The following is a 25,696-nucleotide window of genomic DNA, read 5'->3' on the forward strand; positions in this document are numbered from 1 at the left end:
ATCCCAAAGGTGAACATCAATAAAAATGACATTCTATAGAAATATGATTATCAATAGCCCCAGGCAGGTGTAGCATGCCAGCTACTGGAAAGACTGCATTTCAACAAACACAATTCAGAAAGTTAAAATCAACTCACCGCATATTTACTCTCCTTAATACAAAAGAACTTTGTGTTCATAAAATGAGTTTGTTCGTGGTACTTTCGATCATTTGCTTTGACTTGCCATGTACATTCTTTAAAAAAAAAAAAGGGAGAAAGTTCATAAGCAGCAAATTAGCATGTTGTTATGATTTGAGCTGTGTCTTCCCCAGATTCATATGTTGAAGTTCTAAACCACCATCCCTCAGAATGTGACCTTATATGGAAACTGCTCATTGCAGATGTAATCAAATTAAAATGAAGTCATTAAAGAGGACTCTAATTTAACATGGCTGGTATCTTTACAAAAAGGGAGATTTGGACACAGAGAAGACAGACAACAGTGTGAAGTCACAGGGAGAAAATGGCCATCTGCAAGCCAAGGAGAGAGGCCATTAGAACAGATCTTTCCCTCGTAGCACTCAGAAGGAATCAATCCTGCTGACTCCTTGATGCCTAGAGGAAGACATCCCCATGCCGCTGCTTGAAAGCTGGAGCAAGGATGCTACAGATCAGGAAGAAAATGAGGAAGCACCTCTCGAGTAAGTTCTCCATGAGCATGCATGCTGGATGAAGCTCCCTTGAGTGACGCACACAATGGAGTGAACTAGGCTTTGATAACTCCCCACTAACTGACAGAGAGGAGAAATTAACAACGTGTGGGACAACTATCTTTGGAGATGGGAATACATTAAAAGACACTTAAAAGTGAAAAATTACAAAAAATCAGTCTTAACTATAATAATAAAAATATATACTTTTGAAATATTATATTTCACTTTTAAAATGACGTGGCTTTGCTTTTTGAGATTGAATTTCGCTCTTGTTGCCCAGGTTGGAGTGCAATGGCGTGATTTCAACTCACTGCAACCTCCGCCTTCCGGGTTCAAGCAATTCTCCTGTCTCAGCCTCCCTAGTAGCTGGGATTACAGGCATGCACTACCACTCCCGGCTAATCTCGTATTTTTAGTAGAGATGGGGTTTCACCATATTAGCCAAGCTAGTCTCAAACTCCTGACTTCATGATCCGCCCGCCTTGGCCTCCCAAAGTGCTGGGATTACAGGCATGAGCCACCATGCCCAGCAAAATGACGTATTTTCTAGACTCCTACTCCAAAGGAAATATAGACAATATCGTGAGTAACAAGTATAGGCTGGGTGCGGTGGCTCACACCTGTAATCCTAGCACTTCGGGAGGCTGAGATGGGTGGATCACTTGAGCTCAGGAGTTCAAAACCAGCCTGGCCAACATGGTGAAACTCCATCTGTATCAAAAATTGAAAAAAAATTTGCAGGGTATGGTGGTACACACCTGTAATCCCAGCTACTCAGGAGGCTGAGGCAGGAGAATGGCTTGAACCCTGGAGGCAAAGGTTGCAGTGAGCCGAGATTGCACCACTGCCCTCCAGCCTGGGGTACAGAGAGAGGCTCTGTCTCAAAAAAAAAAAGTAACAAGTGTAGACTACTAAGGAATGCAAATAACCTGATTACTTTTTAAAAGCCACAATACCACTATTGAACATTTTTCTCACAACATTTTGGCTGCTTTTCATCAGGTAATCATAGCAGTTGTCTTATTACAAATGAAAACATTCCTGGTATCTTTGTAGCTCAAGTGCAATCTTATCAAAAGGGAAAATAAAAATGGAACTATAAAGCTACTCATAAGCACTGTAGCCATGTATGCAATCAGAACAGCTCATTCCACCCAGGGGAGATCTCAAAGTAGGTAAATAGGACCTTTTATAAGGTACTCTTGAATCCATTCTATTTGGTGGTAATTTGCAAATGCATGTGCTTTTAATGGTTTACTTTAGCTCACAGATGACTTGTGACACATCCCAGCCACCACCAGTGTTCTAAAACACTGTTGAGAACCCCTGTTCCAAATTTCAGAAAGGCTGAGGAAAAAAAACAAAAAACAAACAGACAAGATTCCTCAAGAAGACAGAAAAGGCCAATAAGGGGTTTTTAAAAAGTCAATTTTAGAAATACTCAAGAGGAAAGAATAAACTGCCCTGTTAAGGAGCTGGATATAAAGAGCCTTCCCACCCTACCTCTGGTCCATCCCCCAGTGGCTCTGTAAATTTGCTTCATAATTAAGCCTCAGCTGGTGGTGGCTCTGTCTGGTCCCAGTACTATACCCTCATCCCTGGCCCATTTTGATTTGGATAACTCAGACAGAGAGGGTGGTATCTGACCTCAAGTAGGAGCAGTGAGGGGTTACGAGAAATGACATATTTAAAATGACGTATTAAAAAAATCTTAATTTTACACTTCTGCCAATATGGTGGGGAGTCTGGAGAAAGTAACCAGTATGTCTTTGTCTGCAGTTGAACCACAAATGCATTTTTACTTAATTTTAGAAATCTGACTGCAGTCAAGTTATCAACAACCTCGTTTCCAGTTAAAGATCCTTGTTTGGCCTAATGCAGACAAATCAGGGGACAAATAAATTGATGTGTACTCCCGATTCATCTATGAGTTTTGAGCTAACTGCTTGAGCTGCATTTCTTATTTTCTTTTTGCAACAGAGTCTCGCTCTATCACCCAGGTTGGAGTACAATGGCACAATCTCGGCTCATCGTAACCTCCGCTTCCTGAGTTCAAGCAATTCTCCTGCCTCAGCCTCCCAAGTAGCTGGGATACAGCCATGTGCTACCACGCCCTGCTAATTTTTTTATTTTTAGTAGAAATGGGGTTTCACCATTTTGGCCAATCTGGTCTCGAACTCATGATCCACCTGCCCTGGCTTCCCAAAGGGCTGGGATTACAGGTGTGAGTCACTGTACCCAGCCTTGAGCTGTATTTCAATGAGATACCATGAAAATATGAAAATAGAGTTCTGTGGACAAACACACTTGCAGAAGACAGTATCTTTGCAACCTTCTCTTGGAAGATCAGTGGATTTGCTGGTACATTAAAGGCCGTGAGAAGTCCTATAGTAAAGAAACCGATTTTATTTTAGAAGTTAAATATGTTTCAAAATGCTTTAATATTTAAAATAGCTTTTCCAAAATTAATATAATTATAGGTACTTTTTTAAAAAATCACAGAACACCTATTAACATGAGTGAAGAAGTGTTACACGGATGCACATGCCTTTAGGAAGGGAGGCAAAACAGCACACGGAGGAATTAACCTTTTTGAGCGAACATTTTATTTTAGGTGTCTGCTTGGCACAGAGAACTTTACTGGACACTAGATTACAAAGCTAATTTACAGAAAAAGTAGGCATCTCGCCCCATTTTCTTTTTCCCTTTTTTTTTTTTTTTTTAAGAGATGGTGTCTCACTATGTTGCCCAGTGCCTAGGCTGGCCTTAAATTCCTGGGCTCAAGTGATCCTCCTGCCTCAGCCTCCAGAGTAGCTGCAATTACAGGCATGCACCATACTGTGCCTGGCTCACCTCATTTTCTAGAATGGAAATACTAACAAAGAAAAGAGAAGAAATAAGAAATGTACCAGCAAAAAGTATACCTTCACCATATGGCCTTTTAGCTAAGAGTTATAAAGCTAACAAGGGTGTGCCATCAACTCCATCCATGTACGTGGACAGACATGATTTTAACAGCTGCCAGTGACATGTGGCTCAAAGGCACCCTGAGTCTACTAAATGGTTGTGTTGTCAATATATTTAAATATGGCTACGTGCTCTCCAGAGTGTTCCCACGATCACCACGTCCTTTGATCACTGCCATCTGGAAGAGGAGATGAGTACAGCCCTCCCCTCGCCCTCTCTGTGCTAGCTCCGAATGCTTGCCTTCAACTAAGAAGCCACACTGGTTGGTACACACTGCAGCAAACAAGGAAAATAAAAAGATTAAAAGTCTATCATCAAAAAGAAAAAAAACAATAGAAACAATCAAAGAGAGAATGAATAAAGGACATGAATAGACAGTTCATACAAAGGGAAATTCAAATGGCTTTTTTTTTTTTTTGAGATGGAGTCTCGCTGCTGTCTCCCAGGCTGGAGTGGTGCGATGATGCAATCCCAGCTCACTGCAACCTCTGTCTTCCGGGTTCAAGAGTTTCTCCTGCCTCAGTCTCTCAAGTAGCTGGGATTACAGGTCCCCACCACCATGCATGGCTAATTTTTGTATTTTTAGTAGAGACAGGGTTTCACCATGGTGGCCAGGCTGATGTTGAACTCTGACCTCAGGTGATCCACCCACCTCAGCCTCCCAAAGTGTTGGGATAATGGGCACGAGCCACCGAGCCCGGCCTCAAATGGCTCTTAAACATATAAGAAGATACTTGGGTTCCTAAAAGAGAAATGCAATTCTTCACTGAGATAGTATTTATCCTATAACAGCAAAATATTGGCACATAGTAAAGAATGGGATGACATTTTGGGTTGAAAAGAGAGCAGAGAAACAGATACTCTGAGATAGGCTTTATAGAAGGCAATTTGGCCAGATCTCAAAATTTAATACACACATGCACTGACCGAACAACTGTACTTCTAGGAAATATCCCCCATGTCCATACTGCAGGGCTATTCAATGTAGCCCTGTTTATCAGAAAGACTAGAAACCACCCACCTCAGCCTCACAAAGTGCTGGAATTACAGGCGTGAGCCATCGCACCCAGCCTGGAAAGATATTCTTGAATTGCCAGTGCTACCCCTTCCTCAACCCAGCACCAACTGCGTGGCACGGAGAGAAAATCTGTGCGCTTTGGAGAGAAACAGTGCAGCAATTGTGAGGCTTTGCATTTAACTCAGTCCTACTCTATTACAGAAAGAAGAAAGCAAAACCAGGCTGAACTCAGCTGATGCAAGACCAGAGGGAGAATTTAGACCAGCCCTAGCCAGAGCGGAATCGCCTGTCCCTTGGTCAGAACTTGAGTTCTGGTAAGCCTCATCACCGAGGGACAAAGTGCTCTGGGGCTCTAAATAAACATGAAAGGCAGTATAGCCCACATCAACTACAACTCTGAGGCAAGTCCTAGTGCGGAGATGGACTCGAAGCCAGTTGACTCGGCAGGCTCATGACCTACTGAGACACCAGCCACAGCAGCTAATGGAATGCTTGTGCCACCCCTCCCTGCCAGCCCCATACAGCACAGCTCACTGGTCCAAAAGAGACCTCTTCCTTCTGCTTGAGAAGATGAGAGGGAAGAGTAAAGAGAACTTTGTCTTGCATCTTGGATACCAGCTCAGGCACAGTAGGATAGGGCACCAGGGAGAGTCATGAGGCTATTTCAGGCCCTCGCTCCCAGAGAACATTACTAGACACATCCTGGATCAGAAGGAAACCTGCTGCCTTGCAGGACAAGGACCCAGCTCTGGCAGGATCCTTCACCTGCTGATGAAAGAGCCCTTGAGCCCTGAATAATCAGTAATGATACCCAGTTAATATCCATGGCTGCAAGCCTTGAGGCTGAGATGTTCTGGATTTAGGTGTGACCCTACACATGCCCAGCTGTGGTGGCCATGGTGAGAGATTCCTTCTGCTTGAGAAAAGCAGAGAGAAAAGTAAAGGGTACTTTGTCTTGTACTTTATTTATTTTTAGAGACAGAGTCTCGCTGTGTTGCCCAGACTGGAGTGCAATGGTGCGATCTCAGCTCACTACAACCTCTGCCTCCTGGGTTCGAGTAATTCTCGTGCCTCAGCCTCCTGAGTAGCTGGGATTACAGACATGCACCACCATGACCAGCTATTTTTATTTTTAGTAGAGACAGGGTTTTACCATGTTGGCCAGTCTGATCTCAAACTCCTGGCCTCAAGTGATCTGCCCAACTCAGCCTCCCAAAGTTCTGGGATTACAGGCATGAACCACTTCACCCAGCCCATTTTGCACTTCAGTGGGGTAAAGCAACAAACAGGCTCTTGGGGTCCCTGAGTTCAGGCCTTAGATTCTTGGATTACATCTCTGGACTTGCTTTTTGCCAGAGGGAAACCCACTGCCCTGAAGGGTGACTAAAAGCATTTACCACAAGCTGACCAAAGAGGCTGTAGGCCTTCACTGGTACCACTCCTCAAGGGCATGTGGTGGTGGTGGACATGGGGAGAGGCCCCTGAGCTTGTGGAATGAGGCAGGAAGAGCGAGAAGGACTGGCTAATGGTTTGAGTGCTACCTCAGCCACAGTAGAATAGATAAAACACCATGTAGATTTCTAAGGTTTTGGACTCCAGTCCCTGGCTCCCAGATGGCATCTCTGAATCTGGCTGCAGCCTGGAGGAACTCACTGCTTTGAAGCTAGCCTGGCTGGCTTCACAACCTGCTTATTGCAGAGCCCCAGAGCCTTGAGTGAACATTGGTAGTAGCCAGATCATGGTTACAGAGGGCCATGGTGAGACCCAGGTCTGACCCAGTACATTCACTACAGAATACTATCAAGCATTTAAAGAAGAACTAATACCAACCCTACTCAATCTATTCTAAAAAAAAGACAGGAGGAGGAAACACTTCCAAACTTATTCTACGAAATCAGTATTACCCTGTTACCAAAACCAAAGACACATCCAAAAAAACCAAAACAAAACAAAACTCTACAGGCCAATACCATTGATGAATATTGATTCAAAAATTCTCAACAACATACTAGAAAATCGAATTCAACAGCACATTAAAAAGACCATTCATCATGATCAAGTGGGATTTATCCCAGGAATGCAAGGATGGTTCAACATACACAAATCAATTAATGTGATATGTCATGTCAACAGAATGAAGGACAAAGACCATATGATCATTTCAATTGATGCTGAAAAAAACTGATACATCATCCCTTCATGATAAAAATCCTCAAAAAACTGGGTATAGAAGAAACATATCTCAATATAATAAAAGCCATATATGACAGACCCATAGCTAGCATTGAACTAAATAGGGAAAAACTAAAACCCTTTCCTCTTAGATCTGGAACATGACAAGGATGCCCATTTTTCCCAGAAGTCCTAGCTAGAGCAATCAGACAAGAAAAAAGAAATAAAAGGCATCTAAATTGGAAAGGAATAAGTCAAATTATCCTTGTTTACAGATGCTATAATCTCGTATTTGGAAAAACCTAAAGACTGCACCAAAAAACTATTAGAACTGATAAACAAATTCAATAAGGTTGCAAGATACAAAATCAATGTATAGAAATCAACAGCCTTTCTAATATGCCAATGGCAGACAATCTGAAAAAGAAATCAAGAAAGTAATCCCATTTGCAATAGCTATGAATAAAATACCTAAGAATTAAGTTTATCAAAGAAGTAAAGATCTCTATAATGAAAACTATAAATTGATTGCACTGATGCAAGAAACTAAAGAGGACACCAGAATAATGGAGTAATATTCCATGCTTATGAGTTGGAATATTGTTAAAATGTCCATACTACACAAAGCAATCTACAGATTCAATGCAGTCTCTATGAAAATACCAATGACAGTCTTCACAGAAATAGAAAAATAATCCTAAAATTTGTATAGGAACCACAAAAGACCCAGAATGGCCACAGCTAATCTAAGACAAAAGAACAGAATTGGAGAAATCACATTACCTAACTTCAAATTATATGACAGAGCTATAATGACCAAAATGACATGGTATTGGCATAAAAACAGACATATAGATCAATAGAACAGGAGAGAGAACTCAGAGATAAATGAGTTCCCCAGTGAACTCATTTTCAACAAAGGTGTCAAGAATATACATTGGGGAAGGTAACTCTATTCAATAAATGGCGCAGGGAAAACTGCATATTTATATGTAGAAGACTGAAAGTAGACGCCATCTCTTGCCATATGCAAAAATCAAATCAAAGTGGATTAAAGACTTAAATCTAAGACCACAAACTATGAAACTACTCCAATAAAACCCTAGGAAAGGCTGAGCATGGTGGCTTATGCCCATAATCCCAGCACTTTGGGAGGTTGAGGTGGGTGATCACTTGAGGTCAGGAGATTGAGACCATCCTGGCCAACACGGTGAAACCTTGTCTATACTAAAATACAAAAAATTATCCAGGCATGGTGGCACATGCCTGTAGTCCCAGCTACTCAGGAGGCTGAGGCAGGGGAATCCCTTAAACCTGGGAGGCGGAGGTTGCAGTAAACTGAGATTGCACCACTGCACTCCAGCCTGGCAACAGAGCAAGTCTTGGTCTTAAAAGACAAGACCAGACCAGACCAGACCTGACCAGACTGGGGAAACTTCAGGACACTAAACTGATTTCTTGAGTTCCACATGCACAGGCAACCAAAGCAAAAATGGACAAATGAGATGGCAAGTTAAAAGGCTTCTGCAAAACAAAGGAAACAATCAACAAAGTAAAGAGACAACTCACAGGATGGGAGAAAATATTCAGGCCACTGAATTGATTTCTCATCCCAGAACCCCTCTATATCTACAGGGGTTGGATCCAGGCACCTAGAGCATTTGTAGAAATTCCACAAGTGGTTCTGATGTAAAGGCAGGACTGAGAACCTCCAGTTAGTGCAAGGGAGAGGGTCTTCCTATAGTGACTTCTATCATCAAAAATCTACTTTCAAACTTGGGCTGCAAAGTAGCAGGAAGAAAACCAACAGCTGAGTTAGGTCTCCATGAGCAAGAGATTCTTATCTGAGGATTAATCATAAATTACATGACTGGAAAGCAAATCCTCTAAAATGAGCATGTTGTCCAAGGTCTTAAAAATAAATAGAAATAGGCCAGGCACAGTGGCTCTCACTTGTAATCCAGCACTTTGGGAGGCCAAGGCAGGTGGATCACCTTAAATTAGGAGTTCGAGACCACTCTGGCCAACATGCAAAACTCCTTCTCTACTGAAAATACAAAAATTAGCTGGGTGTGATGGCAGGTACTGGTAATCCCAGCTACTTGGGAGGCTGAGGCAGGAGAATCGCTTGAACCTGGGAGGTGCAGGTTACAGTGAGCCGAGATTGCACCACTGCACTCCAGCCTGGGCAATAAGAGAGACTCTGTGTCCAAAAAAATAAAAATAAAATAAAATAAGGCAACACAGTATCACCACCCTTCCCCATCAGTAATCCCTCAGTGCAGGGACACCCCTCACCTCGGCGCAACTTTACAAGCATCAGTTACTCTGGTGTCCTTAGGCTGCGGAGGAGAATGGCAATTTACAATGGATCAGAGAAAGAAAGAAAATAAGTATTCAAAGTAGACTCCTATGAGGTATGTATCAAAACATGGAAAATGCATCTTATTACATTGAACAGCCCCTGCAACAATTTTCACAGATTCTCTAGGATATCCTAGGATTGACATATTTCAATGAGCCATCTTTATCTGTGTTTTGGTTCCAACTAAATATTAATTCACAGATACTCTAAAGACCTCACATTCTTAATTCCAGATTCTTTTATGAAGATACCACTTTAGGGCTGGGTGGTGTGGTTCATGCCTGTAATCCCAAGACTTTGAGAGGCCGAGGCAGGCAGATCATGATGTCAGGAGATTGAGACCATCCTGGCCAACATTGTGAAATCCCATCTTTACTAAAATTACAAAAAATTAGCTGCACGTGGTGACAGGTGCCTGAAATCCCAGGTACTCGGGAGGCTGAGAAAGAATTGCTTGAACCCAGGAGTTGGAGGTTGCAGTGAGCCAAGACTGTACCATTGCACTCCAGCCTGGTGACAGGGTGAGACTCTGTCTCAAAAAAAAAGATATCACTTTTATCAAGTACACAGGTAAGCTTGTTTCACTGATACTACATCCCATCTGAAATTCTGCCAAGAAGGGGAAGAATTTCCTCTATGTGTCCTGATGCTCTTGTGGTGATACCTTTAAACCTGAACTACTAAGTATTTCACTTAAGTATTCTTAACCAATGATCATTTTGCCCTGGAACAGAATTCTGCACAAAATTCTGAATTAGAAAAGACTTTTTAGAGAAATGCAGCTTTATGTTTTCAAATACAGAGAAAAAAACCAAAACAGCCAAGGAAAAAGTCATTGGCACTTCCTCTAACGGCCAGATGGAGGTGAAAGCCTAGCCTACCAGCTGTTTATAAGCATATCTTTCTTAAAATGATTATTATTTTTGAGATGGAGTTCCACTCTTTTTGCCTAGACTGGAGTGCAATGGCACAATCTCCACTCACTACAACCTCCACCTCCCTGGTTCAAGTGATTCTCCTGCCTCAGCCTCCCGAGTAGCTGGAACTACTGGTACACATCACCATGCCCAGCTAATTTTTATAGTTTTGGTAGAGGCAGGTTTTCACCTTGTTGGCCAGGATGATCTCAAACTCCTGACCTCAAGTGATCTGCCAGTCTCAGCCTCCCAAAGTGCTGGGATTACAGGCATGAGCCACTGCACCTGACCCACAGGCACACCTTCGAGGCACCCAGAACCTGCTCTGTGAGTGGCTGAACATCCACACATGATCTTATTTGGCTCCTATTGGTTCATGGTCATATTTGGCTTTGTATTTACTTATTTATAGATGGCAGGTCGCTATGTTGCCCAGACTGACCCCAAATTCCTGAGCTCCAGCCATCCTCTCGCCTCTGCCTCCCAAGAAGCTGGGACCATAGGCTGGCTTTAAAAAACACAAAACAAAAACTAAGATTAATGACACTGAAGCCTCTGTCTAAATCATCTCCATTTCCAAAGTTGTAGAATCAGATTATTCAGGCTGGGAGTAATCCCAACACTGGGAGACCGAGGGCGGCAGATCACGAGGTCCGGAGTTCAAGACCAGCCTGGTGTAGAATCAGATGATTCAGGCTGGGAGTAATCCCAGCACTGGCAGGCCAAGGCAGGCAGATCACGAGATGAGGTCAGGAGCTCAAGACCAGCCTGGCCAGCATGGTAAAACCCCCAAAAATATGAAAATTATCCAGGTGTGGTGGCGCATGCCTGTAGTCCCAGCTACTCGGGAGGCTGAGGCAGGAGAATCACTTGAAGCCGGGAGGTGGAGGATGCAGTGAGTTGAGATTGTGCCACTGTACTCCCGCCTGGGTGACAAGAGTGAGACTCCATCTCAAGAAAAAAAAGACACTTTGAGAGGCTGAGGTGGGCAGATCATGAGGTCAGGAGATTGAGACCATCCTGGCCAACATGGTGAAACCCCAACTCTACTAAAAATACCAAAAAAAATTAGCAGGCATGGTGGCACATGCCTGTAATCCCAGCTACTTGGGAGGCAGAGAATCACTTGAACCAAGGAGTTGGAGGTTGCAGTAAGCCGAAATCACACCACTGCACTACAGCCTGGCAACAGAGCGGCGAGACTACATCTCAAAAAAAAAAAAAAAAAAAAGAAAGACTCAGCTTATTCTGTTTTAATATATAGTAGTCACCTATCTTTGTTAACCTCACAGGCACAGGATATATGCAAACTGAGCAAGTGTATAGCCCCAGGAAGCCCAGGTATGCTGGGTGGCTGTGCTGTGCTGTCATGCTGAAAACCCATCTCTACTAAAAATTAGCCAGGCATGGTGGTATGTGCCTATAATCCCAGTTACTCAGGAGGCTGAGGCATGAGAATTGCTTACACCTGGGAGACAGAGGTTGCAGTGATGTACTGTAGCCTGGATGACAGAGGGAGATTGACTCAAAAAAAGAAAGAAAAGCAAGCAAGAAAGAAAATGGGTTTCCAGGTTGGTCATGAGAACAAGGGGCAGGATGGCAGCCTGAGACGGAAAGCAGAATTCAGGTAGGAGCTGCTGTAGGAATCAGAACCTGTGAGGGCATCTGTCAGCCAGCAGAGCTGGAGGGTGGGACGGTTAACGGAAGAGGAACATTGCAAGGAGGACGAGGCAGCTTCTTACTCCACTCCCAGGCTCTGGAGAGCGAGCCAGTCTGCACCCATCCAGAAACCCTCTCTAGAGCATGTATTCATTCCCAAGGACTTCATCTCTGAGCTGGTTCCAGAACGACACAGAATTACCTTCGGGGTTGGTCTGGGGCACGAGGATCATGGGATGGTAAGCCAATGAAGTGCAGCTGGTTTCTTTAAAGCCCAAACTTCTTGGATCCTTTTATGCTAGGGGACACAACCTGAAGCTCCAGAAGGGGATGAACAATTCTGACTTTCCAGTCTCAAGGGGCCACAGAATGTAAGTGTCCTGAAGCACGTGGCAAAACTAATGTTTCCCAGAACACATACTGAAAAGTGTGCTCATCAGGAATCAAAGGTGCTCATCCCACGGCACTGAAAACATTCCCAGTCATTTCTGAGAATCTTTGCTCAATCTTTTTTTTTTTTTTTTTGTGACAAGAGTCTTGCTTGTTGTCCAGGGTGGAGTACAGTGGCGTGATCTCAGCTCACTGCAAGCTCTGCCTCCCGGGTTCAAGCGATTCTCCTGCCTCAGCCTCCTGAGTATCTGGGATTATAGGCCAGCACCACTATGCCTGGCTAATTTTTGTATTTTTAATAGAGATGGGGTTTCACCATGTTGGTCAGGCTGGTCTGGAACTCCTGACCTCATGATCTGCCCCCCTTGGCCTTCCAAAGTGTTGGGATTACAAGCATGAGCCACCACACCTGGAATCTTTGCTCAATCTTTAACACAAAGGGTAAAGTTACTTGATTCGAACCTGTGGGCTTATCTTTCTCCATGGCACATTGTGACAGCATGTTTGTGCCTGTCCTTCCTTCTCACAAAACACAATAAGGGTCCTTTGACTGAAAAGTACTCTGAATGGGTCTCTCAAAACACTTGTTTAACAGGAAAGCTCAGTTGGGCTAGGGCATTTCCTTTCTTTTAAAAAAAAAAAGAAAGCAACTTTCTGTGTTACAATGATATCATCAAAGAAACGTCCAGGCCTCTTAGGCAGTGCTATGCTGGAACGGGTACTGGTCCCTGGCGTTACTCAGCCTGGTGCTACCTCGAAGGGTGACTCGGGCTCTGACGTCCTAAAGAACTGATCCTCTGAAGCAAATTATTCAAGACGTGAAATGTCAAGAAAGACAGATGATGATAAAAAAAAGAAAGAGAATTTAGGGTGACATGGACCTTAATTGGTAAATTCCCCTAATGAGAATATGGGGGGAAAGGAAAGAGGAGGAAAGAGGGATGGAGAGAGCAAGGGAGGAAAGAGGGGAAGCTGACTGACTCTGGGGGATGCCGGGCAGATGTGAAATGGGAGGAAAGAGGTCTAGCATTTACTGAGTATCATCTGTGTGCTTGGGAAGGGCACAGAGAGGTATTAGAATAAGAATTTTTGTAAAAAGTCACAGGCAATCATTTGACATGGGTTTTGAGAAGCAAGAACCACCCAAATCACCCAGGAATATAAACCACCCTTCAAAAAGACTATGAAAATTCAAGACCAAACTTTTTTTTTTTTTTGAGACGGAGTTTCACTCTGTTACCCAGGATAGAGTGCAATGGCAGGATCTCAGTTTGCTGCAACCTCCACCTTTCAGGTTCAAGCGATTTTCCTGCCTCACCCTCTCCAGTAGCTGGGATTATAGGTGTGTGCCACTATGCCTGGCTAATTTTTATATTTTTTAGTAGAGATGGGGTTTCACTATGTTGGCCAGGCTGGTCTCAAACTCCTGACCTCAGGTGACCCACTTGCCTCAGCTTCCCAAAGTGCTGGGATTTACAGGGGTGAGCCACCGTGCCTGGCCAAGACTGAGCTCCTTTAATGCCTATGTGCCAGGGGTAGAAATCTGCAAAACATATGCCCTGCAAACTAAATGATCAGGAAAGGACCCTCACCACCAGAATGGGCAGGCAGAGTTGGAGAAAAACAGAGGTGAGAGTTTCTATCCACGACACGCTTCTCTGACATTTCTGCAGGCACCCAATCCCGGCCCCTTTGCTATATCTCAGACCACATGTCTGATGGCATGCCACCAAGCACCAAGAGCAAAGTTGACCCTTGACCCCCTGGAGCCGATATGCCTGCCACCCCAGACATCTACATTTGGTAGAGATTCCAAAACTGTGATAGGAGACTAAGCAGTGCAGCTGGGGGAAGGAATGAGGAAGAAGCATGTTTTAGTCACTGTTTGGGTGATCAACTAGAACTCCCTTGTAACTCGTCTGGCTGCTTCAGCTTTAGCCAGTTCACCCATATCCAGTCTGGACCTGTTATGACAGAGGCCACCTTCCTGTTCAGATTAATGGGAATTCTTTTTTTTTTTTTTTTTTTTGAGATGGGGTTTCGTTTGCTCTTTTTGTCCAGGCTGGAGTGCAATGGTTCCATCTTGGCTCACTGCAACTTCCGGCTGGTCTTGAACTCCTGACCTCAGGTGATCGGACCTGCCTCAGCCTCCCAAACCTGCGGGGATTATAGGTGTGAGCCACCATGCCTGGTGGGAATTCCATTTTAATTTTGGTCAAATATCATGATTTTAGTACCTTCTGCTTCAGGGCAGAAGGCACGTAAGCTCAATCCTCAACAGCTTGAAATTACAACCAGAAACACACTCTAAGGGGTAACGCATCTTTGCTAGGGAAAGGTAGGGGATAAACAACATACATGAGTCAAGGGCCTCCCTAAATTTGGGTGAGATGGGGCTCCCATGGGTACATACACTCCCCACACTAGATTCTTCTCACAGGGGAGATTCTGTCACCAGAACAGGAAGAATCATTGCAGAAATGGATTTCATGGCATGTCACTTTTTCTACAGGTGAAAATTGTTAGAAAAAAAAAATACCTCATTTAGGTAGCAGTACCCAAGAAGGAGAAATTAGAGGGTTGGGTTTGGCATGGGGGAAAAGAAAAAGAGGCTAGAAAGCCTGCAAGGGCAGAATGGCAGTAACAGAGACCTCGGGAAAACCAGCTAAAATTCGAGGCTACGCTAAGGCTGCAGGGAGGCGTGTCTAGAGGGCCGAAACCAGAACACTATGATAATGACTTCTGTGAATGTGACACTAAGGTTATTCAGCTGAAATCTGAGGCACCACCATGATCTGGGGTCCAGAGAGAAGAGTCTTAGCTTGCTCATGGAGAAGAGCTACAAGAGCAGCCCACATCTGTTTGCCAGGGTGGGAGAACCAGTAGGAGATGAAACAGAAAAGCCACAAAGGAAAAGGCATTATGGTAAAAACAAGGCAAGTTTTACTGCACTCGGTGATGTATTGTCTATGGCCATTTACGCACAATATTGGCAGAGATCATGTAGTCCACAAAGACTGAAATGTTTACTTGCTGGCCCTTTACAGAAAGAGGTTGCTGGCCTTGGTCTAGAACCTGCCCATGATGACCCTGAAGAGACCTGGCCTGACCCAGAACAGACCACACACACACACACACACACACACACACACACACACACACAAAGGGTGGTTATTTATATAACTTATACCAACAATTTAACAATACCAATAGTTAACATCCAAAGACTGACCGATGCGTATCTTATTAAGATTTCTGGGTGCAGTAACATACAGATTCTTGCACATATAACTCGGTTTTGAGAATATATACACTGGCTAGGCATCGTAGCTCACACCTGTAATGCCAGCAGTTTGAGAGGCCGAGATGGGCAGATCCCTTGAGCCCAGGAGCTTGAGACCAGCCTGGGCAATATAGTGAAATATCATCTATACACACACACACACACATACACACACGCACACACACACACACACACACACACACACACACACACACATGCTGGATATGTTGTTGTATGCCTGTAGTCCCAACTATTTGGGAGGTTGAGGTAGGAGGGATTGTTTGAGTCAAGGAGATCAAGGCTGCAATGAGCCAAGTTCACACCACTGCACGCCATCAGGGAGACACACTGAGACCCCGTCTCTCTCAAAAAAAAGAATATACACACTAACAAAGATCTTAATGTATTTTCTCTGCAGAACTTGTCATATATGCTCTCCCAGCCCTTCTTACTGAGGACAATGGGTACTTGTCCAAGTCCATCCACCATTCTCTCAGTAGCATCCTAGGAAGAGATCAGCGAAGATTCCCTCCTAGACCACACAAAATGGACTGATTTGATCATCTGTGGCACGTGTGGCCATGACCCACGTGAAGATTTCTAAGTGACTTCGTCACCAGGACTTCCTGTGGTTACCTTTCCTGACTGGCTCCCGGTTCTCCTCTGCTTCCTTGTTGACTCGATTTTGTTCTGGTTCAACAGCAGGCTCCTGGTCATCAAGTTCATCTTCTGTTTCATCATCACTGTAGGGAACCACTTCATCATTAGGCTGATAATCCTCATCAAATGTCGTTTCTGAGTCTCTTTCTGTACTCATTCTGCTGGCAAATTGGAACTACCTGCTTGAAAGGAAAGAGAAACCAGAGTGAATTATGACGACTCCAGCCCAGTTTTTCGTTGAATCCCGCCTACATCCTGTTACAATGCCCCTTTACAGAACATCGTTTTACTACCATGTAAATACTCTGAAATAATACCCCAAATTCAACGGAACATGCAAACAAGAACAAAACCATTCAGTATTGATGAAATGCTTGGGTAAGATTTTTAAAAAATATGTAGCTGCAAACCTTTTATTTTTAAACAACAGTATATATATTGTAAGGCAATATTTCAAATTAGGGGGTCTCTCCCCAATGAAATAAATTTCGTAGGTAACAATCAACATTAAAATGAAATAGACTACAAAATATCAGATTACAGCATATAGAAGAAAGAATAAGTACCGTTTGATAAAATAGTTTGACACATTCACACATTTATTTGCATTGTGGGTGTTAACATAATGGAATTTCTTACTGTGGATTGCTGGCAAAGTTGAGAAACCACTGCTCTAAGATATCTGGTTTCTGCTAACACTAACATTCTGAGCCTTTGTTCTGACACATTTTTAATATAACCTTAGATCTTCCAAGTTTATTAACTTCCCAGGAAGACTCCCTAGACTTTTTTTTTTTTTTGAGATGCAGTTTTGCTCTTGATGCCCAGGCTGGGGTGCAATGGTGCAATCTTGGCTCATCACCACCTCTGCCTCCCTGCTTCAAGTGATTCTCCTGCCTCAGCCTCCCGAGTAGCTGGGCTTTATAGGCATGCGCCCAGCTAATTTTTGTATTTTTAGCAGAGACGGGGTTTCTCCATGTTGGTCAGGCTGGTCTCCAACTCCCAATCTCAGGCGATTCACCCTCCTTGGCCTCCCAAAGTGCTGGGATTTCAGGCATGAGCCACCGCACCCAGCCTTCCCTAGCCCTCCTATTTTCCCAACTACCACTGCCCACTCTGAATCTGGAATTTGCGTTTGAGCATCTACTGCATAAGATGACTCTATACAAGTGAGGAGAACAACCTTAGTTATATTTATTTTAGGAAAATATTTACACGAATACCTCAGGTACAGACACACAGCCTGGCATTTACATAAGCATCACAGTGCCATGTAGTCAGTATTTTAATAATAGCAGCTCACATTTATTTTGTGTTAACTGCATGCCAAGCCTCACACTAAGCACTTCATAGACATGGGCTCACTGAAACTTCCCACACCACCATGATGAATAACAGTATTATTGTTATTCCTACTCAGCAGAGGAGAAAAATCAAAACATTGGAATGCTAAATAACTTGCACAATAATTATTACAAATTTAAGGCAAAAACAACTGCTTCACAAGGAGAGCTCTATGTTCTATTTTTGTATTGTGGTTTACGATAGATTTTAATTGAGTGAAAATTGCCTCAAGTAGAGCTATACAGCTAATTGCATGTTTGGCACCAAATCTCAGACCTCCAAAGCAATTTTTACATTCACAAATGGACACCTAGGAACATTTCAAATACTCATATAAGAATTTTTGCCAAGTATTATGTAAAACAGTAAGAGCCAAAAGCAAGCTGAGTGTATAATTGTCAACTGTGTAAATAAATTGTGGCATCTCATAATATAGGATAATGTACAACAATTTAGATGATCAGAAGAGTATCTGATGACATTGCATTAATGATAGAATTAAGTTACTAAGTAAGTTATAAAGCCATATATATAGAATACACCCTTTTATTCACATACACATTTGTTCATTTTCCAAAATTTTAACAACTGACTTATATTACTGTAATTTTTTTGAGATGAAATCTTGCTCTGTTGCCTAGGCTGGAGTGCAGTGGTGCAATCTCAGCTCACTGCAAACTCTGCCTCCCAGGTTCAAGCAATTCTCCTGACTCAGCCTCCTGAGTAGGTGGGATTACAGGTATGTACCACCACACCTGGCTAATTTTTGTATTTTCAGTAGAGACGGGGTTTCACCATGTTGGCCAGACTGGGACATACATCATTTTAAGTGAGCTGATGCATGCAAAATGCTCAACTCAGTATATAGCCTACAATAAGTACTCAATAAACATTAGCCACTAATTTTTCATATGCTTCTTGGTGATCTATATGTTTTCTTTTTAAAAATGTCTATTCATTTCCTTTGCCTCCTTTTAAATGGTATTATCATTATTTTTAAATATTGCTGGCACTCGTTATTGCAAAGAAAACCTAGATTCTATTGCATGATGCTGTACTGAGGCACAGTTCTAAAGAGCGGTATAGTCATGGATGCAAAGTTCCTAGCACTGCTGGTTCTCAGTACCTCACGCCATTATCTTATGCCTTCAAAGAATATTCATTCCCCAAGTCCATAGTCTTTACCTGGCCTTAGCTTTTCAGTAGCAAGCACAAGCTTTCCTGGCAGTATTTATATTTTCATTGGTTATACTTATACTTTTCTGGAAGTAGATATACTTTCATGGTTTATACTATTTTAAAATTATTTTTTATTAAATGGAGCTAAATTTTTTTAAAAAGTCATCTTTTCTACTAACTTAGTATCACCATGTTAAATCTAAACTTCCCTACTACGATTTTTTATTTTTTTCCCACATCCCTGGTTATTAATCCCTACTAAGTTTTTATTTTAAGTTTTAGGATACTGTGCAGAACGTGCAGGTTTGTTACATAGATATACATGTGCCGTGGTGGTTTGCTGCACCCATCAACCCATCATCTAGGTGCTAAACCCTGCATGCAGTAAGTATTTGTCCTAATGCTCTCCATCCCCTTGCCTCCCACCTCCTGACAGGCTCCAGTGTGTGATGTTCCCCTCCCTGTGTCCATGTGCTCTCATTGTTCAACTCCTGCTTATGAGTGAGAACATTCAGTGCTTGGTTTTTTCTTCCTGTGCCAGTTTGCTGAGAATGATGGCTTCCAGCTTCATCCATGTCCCTGCAAAGGACATGAACTCATTCTTTTTTATGGCTGCAGGTGTTATTTGCTTTTGAGTTGAGTTCCTTGTACATTCTGGATACTAGTCCCTAGTTGGATGAATAGTTTGCAAATATTTCCTCCTATTCAACAGAAAACCCTTCACTCTGTTGATGGCTTCCCTGGCTGTGTAGAAGCTTTTTAGTTTAATATAGTGCTCTTTGTCTACTTTTTGTTGTTGTTGCCTCTGCTTTTGAGATCTTAGCCATAAAATCTTTGCCTAGACCAATGTCCTGAAAAGTTTTTCTATATTTTCTTCTAGTAAAAAGGTTTCCTTGCGGTTTTTCTTTTTTTTTTTTTTTTTCAATAGAGAGACAGGGTTTCACTCTGTCACCCAGGGTAGACTGTAGTAGGACAATCATGGCTCACTGCAACATTGAACTCTTGGGCTCAAGGGATCTTCCTGCCTCAGCATCCCAAGTAGCTGAGACTATGAGCACATGCCACCATGCCTGGCTGGCTTATTGATTGACTGATTGACTGTAGAGATGGGGGTCTTACTACATTGTCCAGACTGGTCTTGAATTCCTGGGTCAAGTGATCCTCCAGCCTTGGCTAGGATTATAGGCATGAGCCACCACACCAGGTCCCATTTAAATCTTTAATCCATCTGTAATTGACTTTTGTGTATGGTGAGACAGGGGTCCAGTTTCATTCTTTTGCATGTGGGGATTGATTTCTGGGTTCTCTATTCTGTTCCATTAGTTTACCTGTCTGTTTTTTGGGGGTTTTTTTGGCCAATAATATGTTTTGATTACTACAGTCATTATATATCAAGGTGACTCTGAAGGTACCACATGGAAATAGTTTTTGTTGTTGTAAAATACATGTAATATAAAATTTACCATTTTAGCCCTCCCCCGCCCCGCCCCCCATCATTACAGCCTCCCGGGCTCAGCAATTCTCAGCCTCCTGAGTAGTTGAGACTGCAGGTACAAGCCACAACATCCAGCTAATTTTTGTATTTTTAGAAGAGACAGGGTTTTGCCATGATACCCAGGCTGGTCTCAAATTCCTGCCGCATCCTCCCAAAGTGCTGGGATTACAAGCATGAGCCACCACACCAGGCCTTGTTTCTCCCACTTCTTTTTTTTCTTAATTTCTTAAAGCTGTACCTTTTGGGGAGTTTTAATTTTTTTGTTTTTGTTTTTTTTCATCTGAGATGACACAAACCATTGTTTGTTTTCTGAGACAAGGTTTCACTCTGCTACCCAGGCTGCAGTGCAGTGGCATGATCCTAGCTCACTATACCCTTTTTAAAATTTTTTTGAGACAGAGTCTTACTCTGTCACCCAGGCTGGAGTGCAGTGGTGCGCTCTCAACTCACTGCAACCTCTGCCTTCCGAGTTCAAGCGATTTTCCTCCCTAGTAACTGGGATTACAGGCGCCCACCACCACGCTCAGATCATTTTTGTATATTTAGTAGAGATGGGGTTTCACCATGTTGGCCAGGATGGTCGTGATCTCTTGACCTTGTGATGATCCACCCACCGTGGTCTCCCAAAGTGCTGAGATTACAGGCGTGAGCCACTGCGCCTGGACTACTACACTCTTGAATCTGTGGGCTCCAGCAATCCTCCTACCCATGCCTCTCCAGCCTCCCGAGTAACTAGGACTAGAAGCATGAGCCACCATAACTCGTTTTTTTTTTTTGTTTGTCTGTTTTTGTTTTTTTAAGAGGTAAGCTCTCCCTATGTTGCTCAGGCTGGTCTCAAACTTCTGGCCCCAAGAGAGCCTCCTACCTCAGCTTTTTATTAGCCATTTTCAAGTGTAGGGTTCTGTGGCATTAAGTGCATTTTATACAAACATTATGTAAGTAATCTTTTTCATCATTGCTTCCAAACTGCCAGGCATCTGGATATTAAGACATCTCCAGCCCTTCAAGGTTGAGAGAGGAAGCAAGCACCAAGGAATGGATTTGACAACCCACATGTCCATGACTCAAAGCAAGCAAGGCCTTGCACAACCAGCTCAGCACCCACATGCATCTGCACTGGCTCAGTGAGAAACAGAGGCAGGGAGCTCTACACTGAACGTGAAAAATGTGCTCAACGCAGCATCTCTTCAGTGTGCACGTGTGTGAAACACGGACACATACAGGAGTGATTTGGCTTTGTCATTTTAGTGTACCAAAGAAACAAATAGGGAGAAATCACTTCTTTGAAGCCCTAAGTGACATAAGGAAGTTTTTCCCAGGTCTAAATAATGATCCCTAAGGTCAGGTGCTGTGTATGGCATGGATTTGGAAACTTTATAATGTCTCTGACTGCCACTCCAGGACATTGCAGACAGGTGTGCATTTACTCAGCACCCAGTAAACACCTGTGAGGTGCAGAGTACTATACCAGGCACAGGGAACAAAGCCACTTACTGACTGCCAGCATTTTGAGGAAAACAGATAAGTCAACTATCAAAGCTAGGAAACAGGTCAGGCACAGTGGCTCATGTCTGTAACCCCAGCACTTTGGAAGGCCGAGGCACGTGGATCACCTGAGATCAGGAGTTCGAGACCAGCCTGGCCAACATGGTGAAACCCCATCTCTACTAATAATACAAAAAAAATTAGCCAAGTGTGGTAGCACATGCCTGTAATCCCAGCACTGTAATCCCTGGGCGACAAGAGTGAAACTTTGCCTTCAAAAAAATAAATAAAATTTAAGTTAAATTTTAAAATATAATAAAGCTATGAAACAGCAAAGGCAATAGTTTTTTGCCCCAAACACTCCTCCCATGTGTCCCTTCCTCTCTACCTCCATGGCCACCATCATCTCTCCCTAGAAATGCTACGAGAGCTCCTAACTAGACTTCCCACAATTAGCTTCCACAAAACCACCAGAGGCGTGCTATTTACCTGCTTACATCCTTCCTGGATGTTATGGATTGAATTACAGCCCCCAAAGTAATATGTTGAAGCCATAACGCCCTTCAATGTGACTACATGGAGACAGGTCCTTTAAGAAAGTAGTTAAGGTTAAATGAGGCCATCAGGGTGGAGCCCTAATCCAATAGGACTCGTGTCTTTATTTTATTTTATTTTATTTTTTTTGAGACTGAGTTTCGCTCTGTCACCCAGGCTGGAGTGCAGTGGCGTGATCTCGGCTCCCTGGAACCTCCATCTCCTGGGTTCAAGCAATTCTCTTGCCTCAGCCTCCCGAGTAGCTGGGACTACAGATACACACCACCACACCTGGCCAATTTCCATATTTTTAGTAGAGATGAAGTTTCACCATGTTGGCCAGGTTGGTCTTGAACTCCTGACCTCAAGTGATCCACTCGCATCAGCCTCCCAAATTGTCATGCCCAGCCATAGACTGGTGTCTTTAGAAGAGAAATAGACACATGATCTCTTCTCCATGCACACAGAGGAAGGGCCATGGGAGAACACAGCAGGATGGCGGCCATTATAAGCCAAAGAGAGGCCTCACCAGAAACCAACCCTTCTGGCACCTCCATCTTGGACTTCCAGTCTGCAGAACTGAGAGAAAATAAATGGCTATTGTTTAAGTCGATCAGTGTATGGCATTTTATTATGGCAGCCCTAGTGGATTAGCACTAATCCGCTATAGATTCCCATCACTTTAAATTAAGTCCAAACTCTTTCCCTGGCTCTAAGGGCTCTGCACACTCCTACACCTTCCTTCTTGTTCACTACTCCTGAACCCCACAGCCCTGCTTTCAGCTCCTCACGCAAGCAAAGCCTTTCCTGCCCCAGGGCCTTTGCACATGCTCTTCCTAGTGCCTGGAATGCTCTTCTAGTTCCTTGCATAATTGCTCTTTCTCATTCTTTAGGTTTCAACTTCAGTGTCCTCCTCCACTCATGGCATTGAGGATTCTGCCCTCCTCTTCCTGCTATCACTGGCCCCCGTGGGCACTTACATTTCTGTTTCTTTCCTAGCACTTACTATAATTTGTAAACATTTTATTTATCTGTCTCTCCCACCAGACCATAAGCTCTATAAGAACAGTTTGGTCTGTGAATACTCAGTACCTACAGCCGACACGGAAAGATTTGGGGAAAGAGCAAATCAACTTTCAATAAAGTCCTCAAAGTCTCAAGAGTTGTCTTAAATCAAAGTCAGTCCTTCCTTCTTTCCTTCCTTCCTTCCTTCCTTCCTTCCTTCCTTCCTTCCTTCCTTCCTCCCTCCCTCCCTCCCTCCCTTCCTTCCTTTCTTTTTTCCTTCCCAGCTCAAAGTGAGAATACATCAAATTTCTTTACCGTCTTTGCACAGGTCACATTCACCACATGGTAACAGATTCACAAAGTCGCTGAAATCAGGATGAAAGATTGAGGGCAATGATGCGAGAAAACATGAGTAGCTAAGTTCAGCAGTCATACAGGATGAACTTTCTAGGAGTCTGAGTCATTTGAGGCCATCCAGAAACCACTGCCCAAGGTTTCACCATGTACACAAAACCAAACCAGCCCTCTGCTAGGGTACTGAAGACACCAAGGGTGAGGACTGATCTTTTTTGTTCATCACTAGCACCTACCAGAGTCTGGCATACAAGAGGCTCATTTGCTTCTGTCCTTAGGAGGCTTATCGTCTAGCAAGAACAAATTATAGCCCATGGGCCAAATTTGGCCCACTACCTGTTTTTTTTTTTTTTAAATAAAGTTTTATTAGACTACAATCTTACTCATTCCTGACATACTGGCTATGGCAGCTTTTTTTCTTTTCTTTTTTTTTTTTTGAGTTGGAGTTTTGCTCTTGTTGCCTAGGCTGGAGTGCAATGGCGCCATCTCAGCTCACTGCAACTTCCACCTCCTGGGTTCCAGCAATTCTCCTGCCTCAGCATCCCAAGTAGCCAGGATTACAGGTATGTGTCACCACATCTGGCTAATTTTGCATTTTTTAAGTAGAGACAGGGTTTCATCATGTTGGTCAGGCTGGTCTTGAACTGTTGACCTCAACTGATCCGCCTGCCTTGGCCTCCCACAGTGCTAGGATTACAAGTGTGAGTCACCGCGCCTGGCCAGCAGCTGTAGTGTTATACTAGGAGAGTTGTGATAGAGACCATTGGCCTCAAAGTCTGAAGTATTACTCTCTAGCCCTTTATAGGAAAATGCCTGCTTACCTCCGGATTAAAGTGAAAGCTTATGAGAGACCGCAACAAAGCCCGTGATCAACATCAAATGCCCACAGCCCGACAAAATTCATATCGATCTGGGAAAGTCATGATGCTTGGGAATGTGAGATAAACCACTAGGTGTAGTGGTGGGGAAATGCCCCAAAGTAATGCAGTTGCCCTACTGCCTTGAAAATGACATCCCTTTCAGTTGTTTCATAGCTGTGTACCTAGAAAAGACACACAATTTCCAATGTTTGTGGGACAGCACACCACCATCTCTCCTTCATCTGAGGATGTTATGGTTGTACACCTTGTAACACATGGATGTCCAGTTCAATGTGCTATTTTGTCATTAATCCATTTGCTTAGAACCACGGCATTGAAAGTAAAAGTGAATAAATGTTATTGCAAGGAGGCAAGAGATTTATCAGCATTAAAAAAAAGTCATCAATGCGGTAAGCATTCAAAGATTTTTCTGGCCACGAGGTCAGGAGGTTGAGACCATCCTGGCCAACGTGGTCTTTATTAAAAATACAAAAATTAGCTAGGCATGGTGATGCTCACCTGTAGTCCCTGCTATTCAGGAGGCTGAGGCAGAAGAATCGCTTGAACCTGGGAGGCAGAGGTTGCAGTGAGCAGAGATCACACCACTGCACTCCAGCCTGGAGACAGAGCAAGACTCCGTCTCAAAAAACAACAACAAAAAACCCCCAAAAAACGAAGCCTTGTTTTATGTCAGTATTTTAATAATTATAATTTTATCAAATAAATATGTAATTCTATATTTTAAAAAGTCATCTTCCCGACTAAATACAAATGAACTTGAGCCAGGCACAGCGGCTCACGCCTGTCATCTCAGAAATTTGGGAGGCCGAGGCAGGCAGATCACTTGAGGTCAGTAGTTTGAGACCAGCCTGGCCAACATGGTGAAACCCCATCTCTGCTAAAAATATAAAAATCGCCTGGTGTGGTGGCGGGCGTCTGTAATCCCAGCTACTCAGGAGGCTGAAGCACGACAATCGCTTGAACCCAGGGAGTGGAGGTTGCAGTGAGTGGAGATTGCACCAGTGCACTCCAGGCTGAGAGACAGGGTGAGACTTCGTCTCAAAAAAAAAAAAAAAAAAAAAAAAAAAAAAAAAAAAAGGGACTTAATTCAAATCAAATCCACCTAAATCCCCACTCAAGCACCCCAATCCTCAGAAAAACCTCATTTTAGATATCACAGTAGAGATGACAGAAAATTCACCATCTCAAAAAACTGGATGCCAAAAATAGTTTCAAAGCCCTTAAATCACAGTGTGTAGTCACGATGGAATGCACAACGTCACTGTTAGGAAGTGGGTGGGTAGGTGGCAGATGT

At 43.3% G+C, this 25,696-nt stretch overlaps 1 protein-coding gene across 6 annotated transcripts in view; it reads right to left on the minus strand.

The window, feature by feature from the left end:
* The window catches only part of ATP8B1 (ATPase phospholipid transporting 8B1), a 144,569-nt gene that overhangs the window by 55,416 nt on the left and 63,457 nt on the right, over nt 1–25,696 (minus strand). For 3 of the 6 annotated variants that reach the window (XR_013525928.1, XM_035271205.3, XM_035271203.3), the window contains exons 2-3: nt 16,102–16,307; nt 138–235 (exon numbers count right to left, since the gene is read on the minus strand). Coding sequence is in view for 5 of the 6 variants with exons in the window: in XM_035271205.3 (XP_035127096.2) it covers nt 138–235; nt 16,102–16,282 (279 nt within the window). In the remaining variant the exon portion in view is untranslated. Of the gene's footprint in view, nt 1–137; nt 236–16,101; nt 16,308–25,696 lie in introns of those variants that run through there. The other 3 variants (XM_078348226.1, XM_078348225.1, XM_078348227.1) reach the window with 2 other exon arrangements.

Source organism: Callithrix jacchus, chromosome 13 (genome assembly GCF_049354715.1).
Source record: "Callithrix jacchus isolate 240 chromosome 13, calJac240_pri, whole genome shotgun sequence".
Lineage (NCBI taxonomy): Eukaryota > Metazoa > Chordata > Mammalia > Primates > Cebidae > Callithrix > Callithrix jacchus.